This window comes from Microsporum canis, genomic scaffold (genome assembly GCF_000151145.1).
Source record: "Microsporum canis CBS 113480 supercont1.7 genomic scaffold, whole genome shotgun sequence".
NCBI lineage: Eukaryota > Fungi > Ascomycota > Eurotiomycetes > Onygenales > Arthrodermataceae > Microsporum > Microsporum canis.
The window spans coordinates 1,881,516-1,901,872 of record NW_003299163.1 but is presented as its reverse complement, the minus strand read 5'-3'; the positions used below and the strand labels follow the sequence as shown (position 1 = coordinate 1,901,872).

At 46.4% G+C, this 20,357-nt stretch overlaps 11 protein-coding genes across 11 annotated transcripts; 5 read left to right on the top strand and 6 right to left on the bottom strand.

The window, feature by feature from the left end:
- Positions 1-140: 140 nt before the first annotated feature.
- On the top strand, positions 141-780 carry MCYG_07918 (uncharacterized protein; the record flags this gene model as incomplete). Its single annotated transcript, XM_002844089.1, has 3 exons — positions 141-160; positions 277-589; positions 646-780. The coding sequence occupies 3 exons, from the start codon at positions 141-143 to the stop codon at positions 778-780; spliced, it is 468 nt and encodes a 155-aa protein (XP_002844135.1).
- Positions 781-1,168: 388 nt separating this feature from the next.
- On the bottom strand, positions 1,169-2,778 carry MCYG_07917 (protein kinase domain-containing protein; the record flags this gene model as incomplete). Its single annotated transcript, XM_002844088.1, has 5 exons — positions 1,169-1,391; positions 1,540-1,688; positions 1,739-2,102; positions 2,189-2,470; positions 2,543-2,778. The coding sequence occupies 5 exons, from the start codon at positions 2,776-2,778 to the stop codon at positions 1,169-1,171; spliced, it is 1,254 nt and encodes a 417-aa protein (XP_002844134.1).
- Positions 2,779-3,211: 433 nt separating this feature from the next.
- Positions 3,212-4,051, bottom strand: MCYG_07916 (conserved hypothetical protein; the record flags this gene model as incomplete). Its single annotated transcript, XM_002844087.1, has 1 exon — positions 3,212-4,051. The coding sequence occupies one exon, from the start codon at positions 4,049-4,051 to the stop codon at positions 3,212-3,214; it is 840 nt and encodes a 279-aa protein (XP_002844133.1).
- Positions 4,052-4,327: 276 nt separating this feature from the next.
- On the bottom strand, positions 4,328-5,498 carry MCYG_07915 (conserved hypothetical protein; the record flags this gene model as incomplete). The annotated part of the gene is made up of 2 exons (XM_002844086.1): positions 4,328-5,200; positions 5,448-5,498. The coding sequence occupies 2 exons, from the start codon at positions 5,496-5,498 to the stop codon at positions 4,328-4,330; spliced, it is 924 nt and encodes a 307-aa protein (XP_002844132.1).
- A 518-nt stretch (positions 5,499-6,016) lies between these two features.
- Positions 6,017-6,511, top strand: MCYG_07914 (conserved hypothetical protein; the record flags this gene model as incomplete). The annotated part of the gene is made up of 1 exon (XM_002844085.1): positions 6,017-6,511. One exon carries the CDS (start codon positions 6,017-6,019, stop codon positions 6,509-6,511), a length of 495 nt encoding a protein of 164 aa, XP_002844131.1.
- Positions 6,512-6,771: 260 nt separating this feature from the next.
- On the top strand, positions 6,772-7,390 carry MCYG_07913 (conserved hypothetical protein; the record flags this gene model as incomplete). The annotated part of the gene is made up of 2 exons (XM_002844084.1): positions 6,772-7,023; positions 7,073-7,390. The coding sequence occupies 2 exons, from the start codon at positions 6,772-6,774 to the stop codon at positions 7,388-7,390; spliced, it is 570 nt and encodes a 189-aa protein (XP_002844130.1).
- Positions 7,391-7,470: 80 nt separating this feature from the next.
- On the bottom strand, positions 7,471-9,674 carry MCYG_07912 (conserved hypothetical protein; the record flags this gene model as incomplete). The annotated part of the gene is made up of 5 exons (XM_002844083.1): positions 7,471-7,814; positions 7,977-8,102; positions 8,292-8,528; positions 8,580-8,636; positions 8,696-9,674. 5 exons carry the CDS (start codon positions 9,672-9,674, stop codon positions 7,471-7,473), a joined length of 1,743 nt encoding a protein of 580 aa, XP_002844129.1.
- A 290-nt stretch (positions 9,675-9,964) lies between these two features.
- MCYG_07911 (uncharacterized protein) lies at positions 9,965-10,585 on the top strand (the record flags this gene model as incomplete). Its single annotated transcript, XM_002844082.1, has 2 exons — positions 9,965-10,286; positions 10,341-10,585. The coding sequence occupies 2 exons, from the start codon at positions 9,965-9,967 to the stop codon at positions 10,583-10,585; spliced, it is 567 nt and encodes a 188-aa protein (XP_002844128.1).
- A 2,146-nt stretch (positions 10,586-12,731) lies between these two features.
- On the top strand, positions 12,732-14,516 carry MCYG_07910 (conserved hypothetical protein; the record flags this gene model as incomplete). Its single annotated transcript, XM_002844081.1, has 3 exons — positions 12,732-13,027; positions 13,096-14,302; positions 14,397-14,516. 3 exons carry the CDS (start codon positions 12,732-12,734, stop codon positions 14,514-14,516), a joined length of 1,623 nt encoding a protein of 540 aa, XP_002844127.1.
- Positions 14,517-16,333: 1,817 nt separating this feature from the next.
- On the bottom strand, positions 16,334-17,101 carry MCYG_07909 (conserved hypothetical protein; the record flags this gene model as incomplete). The annotated part of the gene is made up of 4 exons (XM_002844080.1): positions 16,334-16,658; positions 16,710-16,835; positions 16,877-16,992; positions 17,018-17,101. The coding sequence occupies 4 exons, from the start codon at positions 17,099-17,101 to the stop codon at positions 16,334-16,336; spliced, it is 651 nt and encodes a 216-aa protein (XP_002844126.1).
- A 589-nt stretch (positions 17,102-17,690) lies between these two features.
- On the bottom strand, positions 17,691-20,028 carry MCYG_07908 (calmodulin-binding protein kinase; the record flags this gene model as incomplete). The annotated part of the gene is made up of 3 exons (XM_002844079.1): positions 17,691-18,098; positions 18,156-19,109; positions 19,174-20,028. The coding sequence occupies 3 exons, from the start codon at positions 20,026-20,028 to the stop codon at positions 17,691-17,693; spliced, it is 2,217 nt and encodes a 738-aa protein (XP_002844125.1).
- Positions 20,029-20,357: the final 329 nt, after the last annotated feature.

The window sequence follows — 20,357 nt, the reverse complement described above, 5'->3', positions numbered from 1 at the left end:
AATGGATATAAAGAGGGGCGACGGTCCCTTTGTAAAGATCCATCCGTACGCGGTTGTCCTGCTTCTACACAACACTGTATATTCTCTCGCCTCCCCGCCCCATGCCAGGCCTTGACACGCACACATCACCATCGGACATCATGAGTTTCTGGCAAGGTATGTCCGTCCCCCTCGTATGGCTTCGCCTGGCTTGCTAACCGCCGTGGACAGCCCAAGTCAACAGGTGTTTCCCATCTCTCCACGGCCTGCCACGCCTGATCTCTAACGTACATCCAGCCTCCTGTCTTCTCGTACCTTCAACCAGGCTGCTGCCATCGATGCTGATGGCACCCGCATCTTGGCTTCATCCTCTGATTTCGAAGTACCCCCCCTCTCCACCCACATCTTCCCCTCTGGCACGGTATCCACCGATATAGTGCTGACTGTCTCGCCTCTCCAGATTAACCCTGGTGAGATGAAGCTTATCACATCTTTCTTCAAGGACATGGGAAGCGGCACAGTCAAGAGGATCTATTCATGTGGCTTCTCCGTCAACGGGAGGAGATACCTGACCATGGCGTGCGAAGACAACATCATCCATGGAATATGCGTATGGACCAACTCCTCCCCTACCATGGTGTATACACTAACCTCAGCTGTTATTAGGGAAACTCCGGGGTCATCATCGCTAAGACCGAGACTGCTGTGATCATGGGGCAATATGCGGGATCCTCCATAAGGAATGCCGCTAACAACAACATGACAAACCAGGCACAGTACCTCATCTCCATGGGCCAGTGACTGCTTTTCCCCCTCTCCAAAGCCACTCTCTGTCGGGACTTTTAATGTTGTGTGGCTTGTCTGACAAAGGAAGTGGGAGGTCTCCCATGTTAATTTCGGGCATTTATTCTTGTCGTTGTCTTTGTGTAATGGTAACCGAGGAATAATTGCACTAATGTCTACATGTCCGTTAGCAGGCAAGACCACCTGCTCGATTTTCTGTCGGTTCAAATAAAATCGTAGTTTAATTATGGGGCATGCTACGGGAAGTTAGTCTTTATAGTTTAGTATCGGATACCTGCCACAGCCTTAGAGTAAACGAATATAATACAGATAATTAAGCTCGGATGATGACTGCTGATCGTTGTCTAAATAATGAGCAATCGCCTTCAACGTTGGACAATATGGGTTAAGGTTGGTACGTTTCTATTTTAACAGAGAATAAGAATTGCTCTCCTACTTTAGCTGGAGAAATGGATGCTTGGCCAGTTCGCGCGCAGTTGCCCTCTCTTCCGGAAGCCAGGTAAGCATCATCTTGACAAAGGAGAAGAAGTTCTCTCTCTCCCTTCCCAGGGAAGGCAACGTATCCGCGAGCTTTCTGTCGGGGATCAAGGCTTCGTGCAGAAATAAACCTATCGAACGTCAGTCGGGTAATATAAAGATCCAGTATAAACGTTTAATGGAATACCATCTTTGCTGAAGAACGGGCCTCCAAAGTATTGCTCGGCACTTTCGCAGATCTCCCCAACCTCATTTCTTATAGGCTCGGGCCATGCATACCCAAGCATCGACTGGTATCTCGTAACCAGCTCCGGGGGAGGAGGTCCCAACAGAGCTATCATCTCCGCGAGATGCAGTTTAGCATCATAGCGGCCCTGGGCGTTGTGTATCTGTCGGAACAGTTCCTTGCCCTCGATAACATCCCAAAGCTATCCCTGCATTAGTGCTGTCAATCCCAATAGAAAGATATTTAACGTACAAGAGTCCCAAGGTTCCAGATATCAGCTCCCATTCTCCAGCCGCAGCCCAGAATAACCTCTGGTGCGCGATAGTGGTCTGGCTGAATCGGGTATATCCCCCAGTCGTCTGAACAGTCGAGTCTAGTAGATAGTCCAAAGTCGGCAATCTTTGGTATACTTCTCAATGTTCTCAGTGGCCCGAAATCATTATGGCAACGGTAAATCGGTCTGCCTGTGGAGTCGACTTTATGCTGCATCGGTTGATCGAACGCGGAGCCCATAAAGTCGCTCGCGACCGCTGGATCTTCAAAGCCCATCATGATATTCTCGAGTTTCAAGTCTCCAGTACGGATTGTAAGTTTTGTTATCGCCTGAAGGGAAGCTCTTAGCTCGGAAGGGCCTCACCAGTATGGACAATTTTGCATTCTGAATGAAGGTAGTCCAGTCCCGTGAGGAACAAACGAACATACGTTTTGACTAGAGGAAGGGGTATCCTCCCATCTTTAAAACGCTTCTGGTAAAGCCACATTGGCTCCCTCATGGGCTCATATGCTAAGCACAAATGTTTCCCTTCTGGACCGGCAATCTCGAAACATTCCGAGGAAGTTCTAAAGAGTGCACGGCCGCGATGAGATGGATCTGCCTTTGCGATGTGGTCCTCAATATCACGCTCTTCACCAGCTGTACGCGAGTTGGTATTTGTTATCTTCAATGCCACAAGGGTTTCCGGCTCATGTCGGTATCTTAATCGCCTGTCAGCAGATGGACCAGTAATTGTAGGTTAGAGTAGAAAAACAGCACACCCTCGCATATCACGAGCGAACCATACGGTCGAAGAGGTCCCCCAGCCAACTTTGACCAGGATCTGATAGCGGTCGGCCAGTACAGCGCCAGGTTGAGCTGGATAGAAATTTCCAGAATTGTAGCCAGGACAGATCTCTTCGTCGACGGGTTCGTTACAGGCCAAAGGAGGGCCTGGGGGAGGAAGTGGGAGAGGCTCCCTACAAAGAGACGAGAACGAGCGCGTTACCAGCCTCGAAGGTTTTATCCTGAGCCACATTTTATTCGGGCTTATAGCTCCAAGTCGGATCAAAGGCATCGCCAGCAACCATGAGCGCGCTTAATAAGACTATGTATACGCGCTGCTAACCTTCGTATTAACGGACCTCGGCAACTTCATAGGGTGATCGGGATGTCTATATTTCCGGTCCGATAAGCACGTGATATTCCATGTCGTTTCTGATAAAAAGACAATCTCTTTTCTTCATTATTGTCTGCGGATACCAATATCAAACAAAATAAAGAAGAGGAAGAAAGGTCTGATAGATGCCAATATCCATCCTCGAAAAGAAGCCCTTCGCCAGCAAAGGAACGCTATATCCTCATTTCAGACCATGAACCCCGAACTGGCGGCCATTATGCTCAAAGCAGTCCCCAGGTATATTCGGGAAGTCTTCTGGGTAGCTTTCTTTTAAAACGAATAAAATTGGCCGTTATAGAAACTCCTGGGCAATCCATACTTTCTTGGATATCATTTCAAAAGCAGCTTCCGTAATAATGATATCATGCTCATTGGTATTTTGAGGTCCGCGACCAGCTAGTTTCGCCAATGGTATAACCATATTGCCTGTAACTTCGGTAATGTCGTTGGAATACCTGACGTGAACAGTCTGTGTAGCTTCTGCCGGTTGGTGGGAGGAGCGCGTTGCTCTATGTTGCAAAGTGATAGACTTTTCCCATTTTTTAAAAGTCATTTGTGGAAAACGTCGGTTTACTTTTATCGTTATCACAACTTCTGTTTCTGATTCTGGCGACTCCAGCCATCCCCTAGCATCCATATTCAATTTCGCATCAGACTCGGATACTCCAGCCTCAATGGTTAAAATCGGCCAATGGCGATGCTTCAGTGTAAAGCTGCCATCTGGCTCCTTGGTAAAGACGTCACTGGTTGCTCGGCTTGTCCCAGAACAGATGGTGGTGTAATGGAGATTCATATTTGTAGTTTCCGCTATGAGATACGCTTCGAGCGCTAGGGCTGCGACTTCGTGCACTTTTCCAGCCATTATTTCAAAGACGAGGACTCTGTCGTGAAGATTGGTGGATATCCTTGGGCCTCTATCTGGGTAAAGGCTGTCGAATTCCTGAAGAAATGTACGTGGTATGTTTACAACTATAACAAATGGACTTTGGGAGGGATCCGAACAACACAGTCGAACCCTTCTATCTACCAAGCATCTGATGTCCTCCATATTGGTATATGCGACCCGTGGTGTCCCCTCAGGAAGTCCAATAAATAGCGAGGAGTCTGGTATTTTCCCATTTAAATCGGCCATTGTGGCTGTCAGAATAGAAGTTTATATGTGTTGTTCAGTATATAACAGTCAAGAGAGCGAAATACTCATTTATATAGTTGACTAGATAGCTCTAACGTCAGCCAAGATTACGGCGGACTACTATGTATACATAATATGTAAGGCATAATGCCACGTAGCCAATTATAATAAAGGTATCTTGAATAGTACTATTTTATACGGATAATACTTTACCAAAGTACCTCTTATCTTAATAACACCCCCTTCTAAATACTACGGAAAATAAACGGTCACGCATCATGGAATATGCCCCATTACCTCCATTTTTGATACAGAGCGCTCGAGGGAAGCTGACTCCAAAGCCTCCGATAAACAGTGTGCGTTCCGAAGCCCGCCTTCTGTCCAGCATCTCGTGATGATTGAACCAAGCCAGACATTCTGGGTACTGGGGAGGGCTTCCCTCCGTGGCCAGGTAGCGCGGCCATCCAAGGCCTCGCCCCCAAAGAGATCGAACTCACACCGTTCTCCAGTTATGACTTCGTACATCACGGCTCCGAGTTGGCCAATATCGGTCTGGATCGAATACCCGTTGTCATCGACAGTTTCCATATTCGCTGATAACGGTAGTATGGACGACTCGGTAAAGTCGCAGATTTTGACAGAAAGGTCGGAATCGAGGAGGAAGTTTCGACTAGAGATATCGGCAACAATGACGCGACGATCATGTATACGTGAAAGGGTACGAGCAGCTTCACGGAACCAGGAGAGCTGAAGCAGACTCGACGGCCGGTTTTTGGCGATATAGGAGCGGAGGTCCCCATTTTCCATTAGAGCAAGCTGAGTAGATTTTTCCGAGACCTTGAGGCAGGCCACAACGCCTTCACATCGTCCCAAGCGTCGATAGACCTCCTGTTCCCGTTGGATAACTTCAGTATTTATCTCAACGTCGTCGTCGCTGCTCCTGATGTATCGTAAAGGTATTTTGAGTGCGGTGTCCTCGACACGAATCACCAGTCCAGACCTGCCATAACCAAGGATTTGCTCCTGAGGAATAGATCTGCCATCAAGATCAAGGACCGGAGATGACATCCGACTTGTGAGGGACTTGAAATTTGCGGGAGTTCTAACGCCCTTAAAAACGAGTTGACTGTAAAGATTGAGCGGCGGATTCTAGCAGCAGCGACTTGGCAATACATGCTGTAGGGTCATTTTTTTGTCTTACTGACGCCCAATTATGGCTTTAGTTAAAGACGAGCTCCAAGCCAATTATAGAGAATGATGAGATAACCAGATATGGTTGATTAATCTCTGCGCTTATTGGCAGGGAACAAGGCTCTCTTATGCTCATTGTTATATCTATCGTTTTCCTCTCCAAGAATAGCGATGAGATCACACTTCCGTCAGCAGGTGCTCCTACGGCGTTATGAGATATCTGCATATAGCAAAAGGCAACATTGACATCCGACATTGTCGTAAGAAGAACAGGCACCTAGAAGAGATACATCCTACACGCATAGGCAAGAAGGGGTTAAGCTCAAGCATGAGAAGGATGCATGAAACAGCCAGTATAGGAGAGTCTAGGTCGTTGTAGTTCCTATGATAATCATATATATGACTATGCTGTGGCACTCCCGCTCTCAAATATTCGACGTCTACTGGACCGTCCTTATGTGAATCACCCTTGCTGAAGAGGTATCATGCATGTCCTCACGAATTTCTTTGTTCAACTTCCGTGAGACGGGGTTGTCATGGGACAGCCTCGCGCATGAAGCTGGTTGGGGATGAAATACTAGAGGTTTAAAGAGCCTGATGGCCCCTCCCGCCTTTCTTGGACGGGGAAGATGGAGAGAGACCAGGCGATTTCATTTTATCGTTCTTCCTTCGTGACATCTATATCTTGTATAATTTGAATCGTTCAAATCCTCTCTCAGAGAATTACATGCCGGAAGTTGAATCGTCGGCCCAACAAGATTTGGATAACTAATAATGGGCCAGCCACTTAATGTTGACGAAAGGCGCAGCGGCGGCGATAACAATGAAAAGCACAGCTTTCTCGCCTCCTGCACCCAGGCCCAGTTGGCCGCAGAGTACACCTGTGGACCTGACAGCGATACCGAGGCAGAGAACTCAACCCTCCCGCATGATCGTCGCTGGGCCTGGTACTGCAAGCTACCCAGTTGCCCCAGATACTATCGGGCCTGGGTCTTGAAGTCCAATTTCATGCTCCACCTTTATGAGACCCCCGCGCACCAGGATGATCCGGCGACGAGAACGCGTGAGGGACGACGCCGGCTGGCGAAGCGCTGGCGGGAGGAGACAGACTATGGCATGACTGAACCGATGAAGAGACCGCCCCCCGGCCGTCCTCCCATCAACAACCCCGATATCACAGAGGAACTGATGCGTCAAGCTGGTGGAGACCGCAACCTTGCTGCGATGTTAACCACAAGGCCACTTGCGGAGGAGGATGTGTCGAATTGATGTCAAGATGTGACAGGGGAAGCGATGGATGGAAGGTGGACGGACTGAGTCACGTGAATATTCCTTACTAATGAGCTCGTCTGATTATGTAATCAACTACGTACATTGTAGGGTTATCAATTAGCACGTGATGTAGATAGAACTTGTTCCCCCCGCTGAGCTGATATCGAATTGACCGTCCAACCCCACCTCATGAAGAAGAATTCTCGCGGAATGATTTTGCGCTTTGCGCCAGACCTGTGGCGGAGCATTCTCGTACGATGACAACAGAAGATAAAGGCATTCAGCAATCAGTGGAGTCTCATGCCTTGACAGAGGAGATTGTCACGGCGACGCGACAATGGGATATAAGTAAGGCTATCGATACGGCTCTTGCGGATTTCGCAGCGGACGCCCTACGCCCTCTGACTACTGAGCCTCCAAATCGACCAGAGACATCCGGGACCTACTTTCCTTTCCGGCCTTTAGAGAAGATAGCTGCGGCAGAGAATGTTATCAAAGCTTGGATGGCGGTATGGCAGTTGCTCTATGGCGGTCGATCAATATTAACGTCTCCTCAAGAACCGATCGAACATTGAAAGAGCCGGAATAAAGCCAGAAAAGAAAGCTACAGCTCTACCACAAGGCTATTTGTCCGCGTGGTGTCCCATCGTCATTAACCCAATGCCACGTGCGGGAACATTAAGGGGCATCGCACCCGACAAAAAGGGGCTGGCTGTTGTTATCGCTTTGGGGAGACTTACGCACGAGAACGGCCTCTTTTTGGGTGAAGAAATTGAGATGGATAGCGGCGAAGATGTCATCTTCAGTGGCGGTGAATCCATAACATTTCCAGGAGGCGGGGGAGGTTTGGCTATTCTGTTATTATTAAATACATGATTGAATACACGAATCTGAATGGGAGTTTAAAATACTTTATATGCTAATCGCTCTTGGGGTAGTTCAAAACGCATTGGATATCATATAATATCGTTGTCAAGAGGGTTAGGGAGATCATCCCAATTGAAGGGCAGTGATTCGCAGCCAGCTGCAGTATTCAATGGGTTTGGGAGGTTATTCCAGTCATATCCCGCAATAAAATTAAAGCTGGTGTCCGGAATATTTTGCCAGATATCATCTGGTAAGCCATGGTTCGAGAAACGCTGTCGGTTGCTTTCGGGTCCGCCAAAGGTTGGAGGAGTCAAGGGATTTGGAAGGTCATCGAAATTAAACTCGTCAGCCGCGTCCATGGTATTTATTTGCATAGCGTTATTATTCGCTGGATAAATTTCGTTGGTATGTGTAGCTGTTTGACCCTCAGAAACTGAACATAAGTTAGCAGGAGTTTTATCTAGCTTTTGGATATCCATACTCGACATTAAGGAAGGTAATTGTGAACACGATGGTCTATTATGCAGCCCTATATATGAGTAAGCGTTTGTTCGTTGAGCTATATTCTGTGGCAAAGTATACTAGCCTAACTTACCATCCGTTCCGCTTTCGTCCAAGAGTGACTGTGGAAATCCCTGATATCCATCATCGCCAGGCCCGTTAGTGTAAGGGGTTGGTACCACACTCGGACAGCTGGTTTCGTCGCCGAGCGAGTGTGCATCTATTACCTACTCATTAACAAAGGTATAAAATAATGCCACCAGTAAAAGTTTTACCGTTACGTTGACGCCGCGGGATACAAGCCGGTAAAGTCAAATCAACTCTATTCGAAATGTCGTTGTCGAGTAAGTTATCACCTGTATCACCTATCAGCGGGAGCAAATCTCCTTGAGTTACCGCTAATACATACCCCGTGGAGGTTGCTGAGGCGATTCTGCCCCAGGATCGTCTTGACTCTCCATTCCATGTCTGGTCGATACCTCTTCCGGCAAAATAACAGCAGGATTTGTATTGCAACAGCCAGGCCCAGCAGTTTGACTAGGTAGACCACTCGCTTGGCTTATCGATGGAGCATTTCGACGGCGGCGCTTCCGTTGATTCCAAGCTGGAGATGGCTGTGATGCTGACGAGAGAGAGACCCCTGTGTCTGTTAGCTGCTTAGCTATTTCACTCACTTTTCGGCACAGAACACACTTACCCTGATTCCTGACGTCTGAACCAACACAACGTACGGAAAAGGTTTGATTACTCTCATCTGATAGCAATGTCATTAGTACTCCATTTTAGAAATTATCTTCGCACTATTGACCGCACCCAGTTTATTGCCCATTTGTGGTTGTTCCTTCGCATGCTTCAAAGTTTGATCCGCAATATACCGGCCAAGAGGCAAAACACCCTGCTCCTCTGCTATAGCTTGAATACCAATTTTTTTAAGGTGGTCTGCATCCTTTGTAATCCCATTTCGGTTATGTCTTTTTGCATATCTTTGAATGTTCAGTAACGCAAACGTTGAAATTCCTTGAAGCATGATGACATACTTAGTCTCGCAGATTTCCAAAGGCAATAATAATAGATAGCCTGGCCCTCCTAGCTGCTTTACCCAAGCTTCAAATCCTCGCCCCAGATGAATAAGGTGCTGAAGTTCCTTCTCAACGGCATCAACATCATTATTGGGTACATCTTTGCAGATATCTGACGCGAGGCTCCGACTCCCCCCTTCCCGCCAGCGCTTCCCAGAGTGGTAGTGGCGAGAAACCGCAAACTTATACAAGCTTCTTAAGTCAAATCGTCGTTTAATCGTCTGGGTATCTTTATTCTCCTTGTTTTGCTGAAGTTTGTTGAATACTGCTCCCGCAGTTTCATAAGAACAAGACTCAGCAGTGGTTTCGAGAAAATATGAGGTGTTATCTCTCCTCCATAACGGTAGGCTTCTCTCCAAGCTAGGCGCAAGCTGAAGTTTGGTAATGTCTGTAACTTTGTTGATTGTCTTTCCAGCGGAATCCCCTTTTGCTGACTTCACCGTCAAGACTTTCTTGAGCGCAGATATCTCCTTCTTAGAGAGTGAGCTGAGAGATGTTTTGAGCTGTTGCTTTAAGTTGTCATCTTGTACATACTGTACAAGACGACGCAGGAGTCTCAGAGATTCATCGGCCATTGATGGTGGATGGTTGAGTCGGTGGAAGTTATGGTGGAGATGGAAAGGAAACAGACAGAGCAACAAGCTGCCAAGACAAAGATGGCCTTTTGTGAGAAAAAGGCCATCTTTGTCTTGGCCTTCTCTTGCACCACCCATTATTAAGTTAAGGTACCGCAGAGTCCCCAAACTTAATATTTTATATTGACCCGTAATTAACCCTAAACTAAGAGAAGTTCATACCCAAGCCTATTTCCGTTCCTTAGAACAACATACTTGGTAATTGCGATGTTACTTGAGCTCAGAAGCGAAAAGGCCATACCCCGTGTTTTCAGAGAAGGCTGTCTATAAGAAAGCTCATCGTCCCTTGGAGCTTAGACGTCTTTCTGTCCGATATGCGAATCATTTCTAATTTTGCCTGATGTGATGGTCCTCGGAAATTCGAAAACATGCTGTTTCTCTGCTGTTTCCCTACTTCCCAACAGCCGATGCTAAAAGAGATCCCGGTCGTTGCCTCGGATGAGGGCTTTCTTACAAGACCATATATGCCTAAGACGTCGGTAACATGCTGGGATGACTACTTTCGGGGTAACAATAGCATGCAGACTGAAGACGCACCCCGTACTTCTTTCGAAGATCCGCAGTATCTATCAGCACCGCCGAGCCGACATACTCAAAATTCCAATAAGCCTAGCAAACTAAGGGGCCTTCGGTGGATTATTTATCCTCTTTGCGAGTGGTCGTACCCTCTTCCCCTAGGAGCTGATGTCAGTGCGTATTCCGTACCTAGCCGAGTTTTCCTTTTAGAAGACTAATGAGATGTAGATATTACTTGCCCAAATACACCCGGGCTGATGGAGTCAAAAGTAACTCCAGTGGTTGTAGAGTGTTTTCGCCCTTATCCACCTGGTTTACGCAAAGCGACTTTCACCTTCGAGGCTTTGGGAGAGAGGCAGACCCATTCCATTGAAAAAATATGTAGGGACCACGGGTTGAAAGCGGCGGTTATTAACTGGAATCCCAGTTACAAGTGCGAGCTGGGAAAAATCAGTAAACTCACTAGCCTCTAGTTACTCCTTGTATTTTAATATTTTCGTTGATATTTTGCCTTCAATATATGTTCACCTCAACCTCTAAATCTCATTTACACATATACCTAGGTAACCTCCGACGAATCGTTCGAATTCTTTCTCCATTATTAACAATGTACCTGGGCGTCTTTGCAAGATCATGGGCTGTCAAGGTTACTACGTTTCCGATGGTCTAGCAAAGCAAGTCGTAGTCATTCTTTTCTCATCTCACCCCGGTCTTTTACAGGGTCTACGCAATAAGGATTCTGTGGTTCTTCTCGTGCCTGTGGAGGTATGCAGTCTGCCGCGAGCTAGCAATTTCTATATGAATAGGGGTATTTCTCGACTGTCCCCAAATAGCAACCTGCCTAGCACTTTTTTACCCCAACACCTCGCATGGTTACGCTCAATGCAGCAGGTTCCGTCAGCTAGTCCACGTAGATGTTAAACGCAGAGGCTTAGGCGATCATTGGAGAGCATGGTTTCGACTATCTAAATAACTGACACCTATAAACACTGTATCACCTATCAAATGTACAAGTATGCATTCTTTACTTCTACAGACTTTAGATACCTTTTCCCATACCCATAAAAGCTACACGCAAGATGAATACAAATCCCTCGAACATTATAAGACCCATCTTAGCGAACACGTTGGGTTGGTAAGGGTATTTAATATCCAAAAAGAGAAGCTGAAGGCTGCAGCATATGCGGTGAAACTAATGCAGAAGATGCTACAAACATCATTGGGAGTAAAATGTGATGCATATCCAGGTAGATTAAATCACATTAGTATATTTAAACAGACAGGGTACATACTTTGGACAGCTGCAGTGGGAGCAGCAGGAGCGGGCCATATTGAAATAACGAATATTGACATTACTTTTCTTCCATCTAATTATTGAGACGCGAGAATGCAAACTAGAGTTTAATGCGAGATGTTCTAAAGAGCAGCAGTGGCCGCTAATGGGTATTTGCAATTTGTAAAAGTGAGCGCATGGATAATTCTACGTAGCTCACTCAGAAGGATTACTGAATAAGTATATTTATATATATACTGTGATTAGCATACCGAGGATGCTGCTATGATTTTGTTAATATTATTTCAAAGATGTGTGACTACAAAATACTAGTTTTTGAATGCAAGCATGCGAAATGCACTATTAAAGCATGGTGCACCAGATACCAGAAGACAACACAACAGTGCCCTCCTCATGTTACTACTACGGAGTAAGTTTTAGCCTGTCTACCTACCTCCTTTCTCGTGTGACTAACTCAACGTAGGGAAAGGAGTGGAGTCTGCGGTATATTAAGACAAGTGAATTCAGTGTATTGTACTAATAAGCGTAATAGGACGATGTAGCGGGAAAAGCCTTGTTCCAGCTAGAACTCGCCGTCAAATCAATCATCAGATAGACCTTCGGATAGCATGCGTCGAGAAATCGGGGTGGGGGTATTAAGTGATTCGTCTAACAGCAACCTGGATGTGGATTGCATAGGGGTAAATCCTTACTTCTAAGATAATTAGCAGGCTTTATTCGAGTAGTTTAAAGACAATCAGGGAGGAATATATTCAAGTTCGACTACATGTTGGGTGATCTCTTTCCTGGAACTGGATATTCCTCCTGTCTTTTCCGCAGGATCTAGGGGCATCTTGCTCCATTTTTATGTCGGAGCGGAGATGCCATTTTAATTAAAATTGGGTTTCTCTATGCAGAAGATACTGTTTCCCACTAGATTGCACGGGTACATGTCCAACGCTCTGCGTTCATGAGCTGGATATCAACTACATTGCGGCTCAGAAAATTTAACGTTTGAGGTGGATCTGCATAAACAATGATTGTGCATACATAACTCCAATTTAATGGTGGGTGCTGACTAATTGCGCAACTTGACGAATTGACTTATCGATAACGCTTATGTAACAGCAGCTTAAGCGATATAAGCATAGCGAGCGCCTATCAAACGCCTCAAACACCCGCGAGCCTAACACCTAGTAATGTGTGCTGACTAAACATATGACTAAGTATCACATTTAACGTTTCCTTATAAAAAGATAAAACGCGACTTTGGCAAACAACTTCTGTTGCTCCGGGAGATCGAATGGTTTATTCAGTGTCAGAAATCTCAATTTCTTTTTGGCACAATGGATCAACTCACCCATCATCTGCTCCAAAAGGAAGTCGACAAGTTCATTGACTCAATTGAGCAATCGTTGGTCTGCAAGTTAGCTTCCTCCTTGCATCCTGAGAAGAAGCCATGCCAGATCTTCTCAGACCCAAAGAAAGGGAGCTTTAATATCACCTTTCCGGTTGAGTTTACAGACCATACTCCCAGTGTCGAGTCGGCTCGTAGTCCTGAACGATGGGTTATCCGAATCCCCCTGCTTCCACGACTCGCGTTTCCTGAGGAGAAGATGCGAGGTGAGATTGCAACGATGAAGTGAGAAGCCCCCGGGTAGTCTTGCTCTGTTTGATACTCTCTAACAACAGTGCTACCCTACGCTGCAGGTATATCGCGGAGAAAACTACCATTCCTATCCCACGCATATTTGGATACTCTATCAAGCAAGATAGCCTACTTGGTTTTCCCTTTCTGGCGATGGAATACATTGCGGGCAAAACTCTCCATGGAACGATGGTGCCGGACCTGGCGGAAGAGCTTCGTTTACATCTGTTTGACCAGCTTGCCGATATCTACATCCAGCTTCATGGCCAACAATTCAATCACGTCGGCGCGCTCACGCTCGATAGTAATGATGAGAAATGGGTATTTGAACATAACCGCCCACTATCTATTGAGCTGAATGACCAGGAACTCAGCGGGATGAAGAGTTCCAAGATCATTCCCCCTCACCAGACCTATTGCTCCACCATTGACTATGCCTACGCTATCTTGAAATTGGTTTTTAATGACTTCTACCTGGGAAAAGATAGTGTTTCCAGCGAGGAAGATGCACGGTGCTATCTGTACGGCATATTTGCATCTCAGGGCATTGTGATGGAATGGGTTGATCAAAAGAGCAACCACGGACCATTCATTCTCATGCATGGTGACCTTCGGCCTCCTAATATTTTCGTGGACGACAATCTGAACATTATCTCAGTCATTGACTGGGAGTGGAGCCACACTGTTCCGCCACAAATGTTCCTCCCCCCTTCCTGGATTACAGGACACGAGCTTCCGACCGCCACTAAACGGCCACACAGCTTCTTTTTTACAACAGATGTTTTCCTGTTCGGGCTAACTGCGAGTAAACGGGAAAACAAACATTATAATCCGGACAAGAAACCGGAAGTTTTCCTCCCTCTGACTATGCTCTGGAACAAGCATCTGACGTCAGATAGAATGTACGTCGCCTACGCGCTCCTAAAGCCATGCTATCTTGGTAATGTTTACTGGAATTATTTGGACAAGAGATACTGTGGAGAAGACAGTGATAAGAGAGTGGAGAAATTTTTTCAACTCCAGCTGCGGAATCTTCAAGTAGGGGATGTGCGGAAAGTGCTATCTAACCTCGAGGCTTTCAGGAAAGAGTTAGCCCTAGCAGGATTAGAGCCAACTAAATCAACCAGTGCCTCGACGGCCGAGCCAGCCAAACCAAAAGACCTGGATATCCCGCCAACAAATGTCACTATACGCCGAGTATGGGGGATTTCCAACATTGAAAGAATTGCCGGCTCCTTCGCTCATTGGCTGCCCTGCTCTCTGTTTAGTGTCAGTGTCCTCGTCTGTTGTATCATAGCTAAACGCCGAAGATGAAGTGTGAAAATCACATTCTGGTTTCATACACTTCTTACTTTTATGACAGCAGATCAATCGCCTGCTGCAAACCCTCGATCCTGTTTTGGACCTCCTGCAAGTCCGTCTCATGCTGCTCTATCTCTTCCTCAACACTCATTACCTGTCCACGGTTGCGATTGTCCCGTGATTTCTGAGCACTGGAGGAAAGTAACGCCAATTCTGCGGCGCGGTGCCGGAGGGTATTTATAAACATTTGAAGCTTAGTAGCTTGGTCTCGAAGCTGCATTAATTCCGCATTCTTTGCTTGAAGTTCGATATTGATCTCCTCAGATAATGATGGGGCCATCTTGCTTCACGTCTCTATAGGAAGTCTATATCAGCATTGTGTCTGGTGATGTTCGTGGAATGAACATATAATTCCTTACTCCAAAAATGGGTATATTGTTCCAGGGTGGTGGTGTCTTTGGGGTTTGATCATAGGAAGGAAAAACATTTGGAAAATAAATGGGGTTTGATCATAGGAAGGAAAAACATTTGGAAAATAAATAGAGATGCACCGACATCTTTATAGCCTTGCGAGACTTACCCCTTGGATGCTCGCTTATTCCAAGGAATACGCCAGCCTTGCATAGTTGCCTGATCTGGGCCATGGATGGTGCTGGATAGGTCTTGTTGCCTGATTCTATCTACCACCAGAGCCTTGAAGATCCAGTCAAACCCCCTGCTATTCACATCACTCTGTGATATTAATAGCAGGGGTTATGTGTATAAATGCCGGGATCTCTCATAATCAAAATGATAACTTTTTATGGAATACCAGAACAACTTCAACACTCTCAAAACGAAACTAGCTAATCAACATCCTTGTCTTCGCAGATCTTTTTTTCTTTTTTTTTTCAACTCCTTCCGATCCGTTTGGAGACAACGTTCGTTCAGGATGCTTAGAGGCGTAGGGGCCATTACAAACGGCCATTGAGATGAAGTACAATAACGACTAGTACGGATGCTATGCGGCGGACCTCCACTAGACCCGATCTGACCCGGGCACGACGGGTTTGCTGCTGGTACAAGAATCTATTTGTCCTCGAGCTGGAACGATGGGGATGATGGATGATCAAGAGGCAGAGCTCTCCGAGGAAGATCAGGCGCTATTGGACCTGCATGCATTCTGGACAAAGTTCGGACAGTTCGGACAGTTCGATACACTCCTACACTTCTTAGCGCCCATTACTTCAGATATGACGGATGCTGCCTAATCTCGTGCCATCAACCATACAAGTTACCTAGTTAGCCCTCGTGTGGCCACCATGGAGGACTCACATATCTACACGGCGCCCTAGAACAAAATGGTGCTCAAAGGCTCATTTCGGACGTGCAGAAGGCTAGGTACTCTTATTCCAGTCCCTTCCAAACCGTGTACCGGAATTGTAGCATCTCCAACTTCGCCAGCAATGCTTCAAGGATGGTATCAGGAAGTAATGAGTATAGTGTTTCCATCTTAACACCCAACACAGTATTCTCGTGAGCGTGGTGGTAAGGACTTGACGAAGCGGCGTGTGGGCATGGCTGAGCCCAACCCTGTCGTCACCTAACTTATTTACTGTATGCTATAGCTATATATCCAGCATTCTCGCCAGACGATCACCAGCTTTCATTGCCAGTTATATGTATCTTGATACGTTTCACACTACGCCAGATATTGGAGAAATTTAATGCTGTATCTGTGATGTTGTGCTTCTACACTTTTTCCCCACATATTAAAGAATAAATATATAGAATTTAATGCTTTATTCTATTTAAAGGGCCTGTTTTATTTATTTACTAATATATTGTCATCACGGCAATGGCTCTCAGTCCCGAGCTTCCGTACGTTTCAACCTACCCCCGTCTTATTAAGGCTGGGTGTCTCGAGAAAGCCATCGCCTCAGTCGATGTTAAGAAGTGCATGGAGAGCTAACGTTGCTGGTGGAGGCAGCGGCAGCGGTTCCCACCAGAAGAGATCGTCTATATTCCCTTGAACCACTCGTGTTCTAGTGCCCCACGCGCGGTTATTCTCTTCCTTGGGTTGAAATGTGTCATTCGGCATATTAGGTCCTTGAACACTGGATCCACGCCTTCCCACAGAGCAAATGGCTTTCGAGGGTTCTCCTTATTGAAACCATCACGGGTTATCTTAAATACCTCAGCCCTGGGACTCTCTCTGATCAGCTCTAGAAACTCCTGGATACTATCTGCATCTGCAAAGTATGATATCTGCCGTTCAATAACGTGGGCTAATATCTCCTCTCCATCACCAAGTTCACTCTCGTCAACTGAAAAGATAAGACGCCTGTGGACGGCGTATATGCACTAATTCATATTAACGAAGTACACAACAAACATCGAGCGCTCGGCCATTGAATCTTGTGGTAGGCGGAGATGAGGACAGCCATCTATTCTTTGATAGACTTTCTGAAGATACTCGAAATCAGGGACATTTTTAAGGACAAAATCCTCCTTTTCAGACCTATCAAACAAACAAGGGTTAGCTTCACGAAATGTACACACTTAGCGAGATAAACATGAAAAGGCGAATTCTCTTTGGCCTGGAGGACTCGTTCAATAGCATAGCAACGACCAGATTGGCCTATCAATTCTGTGCCAGGGGGGATTGTCTTGCCATGCTGGTGGCTGGAGAAGACGGCGTACTTGTGAAGCGGGTTTGTTGCCTGTCAGTTCGATGGCTGTAGAGGTTTGGAGTAAGTATACAGCTTCGAGGCGCCTTGTCGGCATGAAAGAAGGTCGACAAGATCCGTGGTCGAGACATGGGTGAATCTGCGTTGGATGCTTGCCTAATTGATAATATAGAGAATCCGAACACACCAGTGACGCCGACCAGCGAAAGCATTACACAGCCTTTGAACTAGACAAAAAAACGGAACCGTGCTTGGAGTTAAGCATCTTGTTCATCAACTTAAGTAGATTGGGGCTACTTCTAGCATGCCTGTGGTTATCCTGGTTATTGTCCGCCTAGTAGGGTTGCAATTCTGGCCCCCTAGATATCATTACTCAGGGATGGGAGCTGTATGTCATGATGGTACTATGTGTGTTTTACGTTATTCTACTCAATTTATATTCACATGTCTACCTCTTTCTGTTTACCTATGCTGTTTCTATCTATATTCCTATGGGTCATTTGCCTATATCCACCGAAATCTAACTTTATTGGGACACACTCTATATAGTTACAACTTACCCCTCTAGTTTCACCTCCTGTTAGTATATACAGTAACTTGCAATATCGGATTCACCCCTAAGTTATTAATTATAAATTATTTCTTTCGTTATATATATAATAAGGTTTAGCCTATGTACAACATCTTTAATCTATAGCATCATTAATGCGCTTAAGATTATCCAGAAGCTCCTTCAAATCAGGCCGGTACTTCTCAATGAATGCGATAGCAGAGGGCAGGCTAACGTAGGTCCCTTGTTTCACACTACCCCGGCCACTCTTCATAACATAAGATATACAGCGTCCTTTCTTTAAATAGGCCCTCATGATATCCCTTGAAAAGTGAAGGGCCCAGCATATTTTGGTTAAATTTATTGCCCTTGGCGGATCCTTGCTACGATCACGATTAACCCACATTTCAAGCTGTATCATGCCAAGTTCTTCATTGCTAGTTGGGGATGCTTTGTGGATTGTAGAATCTTGTCCACGGGTTCTCTTTCCAAGAACTTTTCCGTCATGCTGTTGTGGAGGATGATTAGGTGCTAAAAGAAGTGCCTAGCCATATAGGTTAGCGGCACCGCTTCTAGACAACATGTGGATAACAAGACAAACCTCTGGAGGTTCACACAATGCTTCATTCGCAATGGGCACACCAGATAATTGACAATTCCGACTCCAAATACAAATATCTTCGGGGATGGTGTAGTCCAGAGGAACCACCGGCGGGAGCTGGGCAAATAATTGTTCATCAAGGGTGCTCGGTACGAATTCACCCTGTATTACCTTTGCGGTTGCATCTGCAGTTGTGTCTACCACGGCCTCTTGCTCTGGTCGGGCATTGTTTCGGAATCTTCTTTGGTTAGTAGGCGCTTCGCTACCTCGTATGTCACGAATGACACTGGTCGGACTAAACATTACAGTCGGCAAATCTTCCCACGCGTCATGATTCCGTTGGTCAAATTCAAACTGGCTGTCTCCCAGAGATAGCGCGAGGCGGGGGTCAGATACGCAAGCTTCTGCCGACGGACGGGCTTTGGGATTGATATGGAGCATCTCTCGCAATAACTCAAGAAAGGGATCCCCTCTTTCTTTATGTGCTGCAGCCACTATTTTTTGGACCTCTGCGGCCCAGTCCCCATAAACGAACCCATCCTCCTCATCAGGAAGCCCCTGTGCGATGCTCAAGGCGGTTATACCAGTCGACCAAATGTCGACGCTCTTATCGTATTGGCTAATGTAAACCTCTGGTGCCGCATACTTTCTCGTACCGCATTCCGTAGTCAGAAAGCCATCTCTTGTGGCTAGGCCGAAATCAGATATTTTAACAATAGGGGGATCCCACTCCTTTAGGAGTATGTTCTCCGGTTTTATATCTCGATGGACGAGCTTTATGCCATGAAGATACGCAATCGCTGCTAGAACCTGCTGGATGGTAATTTTCAACTCATTTCGGGAAAGCCTTTTGCGCCGATGTTGATCTCTAAGGTTACCCAGTGGCATAAAATCCATGATCAGCGCAACGCCGGCTTGATCTACAATCACATCCACAAATTCAACAATATGCGGCTATAAACTGTCAATAGAAAGCTCATACGTCCCTGTATTTTGTTAGAACCAATGGAGCACTTACATGCGAAAGGCGCTGAAGTGTAGCAATTTCCGAGAAGTTTTGGGCCTCCTGTTTACTCTTAACTCTGAAGAACTCCTTTGCGGCATACACTGCCCCACTGCGATACTGAATAGCTCGTCGAACTACCCCAAATTCCCCTCGACCAATCTCGTCATACATAGAGTATCCGTTACGCAGCCCTGCTCGCTGGGACGGTGGTCTAGTGCTTGCTGAAGAGGATAGGGCGAGCTGGCTGAGCCCAGGGATTGCGGATTTGCATCTTGCAGCAAACGCTTGCCAGTTTTCCTGGTGCTGGAGTTTCTGCACATCACTCAGAGTTGGATGATACAGCAGGAGGTTGAGGTCGGCCACGGTCACTTCGGTTACCTTTGTAGGGTCGAGAGACTGGCCCACGCGACCTTTAAGCCGTATTTCACCCAGATTTTCACCTTTGATATGTAAGGAGGTACCATGTTGGGATTCGTTTTGAAGCACAAGGATCCCCGACTGAAAATTGAAGTAGATCCGGAAATGTTTGGCGCTAATCTTCTTGCCGCTGCGCCGGACGTCACCACGGGCCCCTAGTAAGATATCACACATCTTTTGTTGTGCACTGTTGATACCAAAGGTCCAGCCCTTGGAAGGGTCTTTCATCTCGCTGTCGAATCGTAAGTGGAGCTCAGACTCCGCAGAGGGCACGGCGGGCGTACATTCGCGGCTCTCAGGGTCGATGTCAACAGGCTCGCCACCAACAGTGATGTTTATATCGGAGTAAATATGGTAGGGCTCGTTCTGTCGCAGTCGCAGCGCCTCCTTCGCGGCGCCATTAGCGGCCTGTATAATAAGCGCTGTCTGTGTGAGGTCGAGCTTAGGCATATCGAACTTCTCCTGTTCAATCTGGATGAGGGAATGTCCGTCATCTTGACCTCTTTAAAGGATAATTACCGCCAGAACCCTGGCGAGGTGTTATTGCAAGGCTGCTTCATCTCCGTCATGTGGGTTGTAGATGATAGGCTGCCGTGCTTCGCTGAGCATGCAAGGATTGATTTCAGAACCGCCAGACAACAAGAGATCATCCATTAGATGGGCGAGCCGTACCCAAAGACACGGAACATATATGTTCCAACAATTTACGCCAACTTGTTAAATCCGCCAAATAACTTGGGGAGCCTAGAATTTTCTTCCTTCTAACGAGGCACACGCCC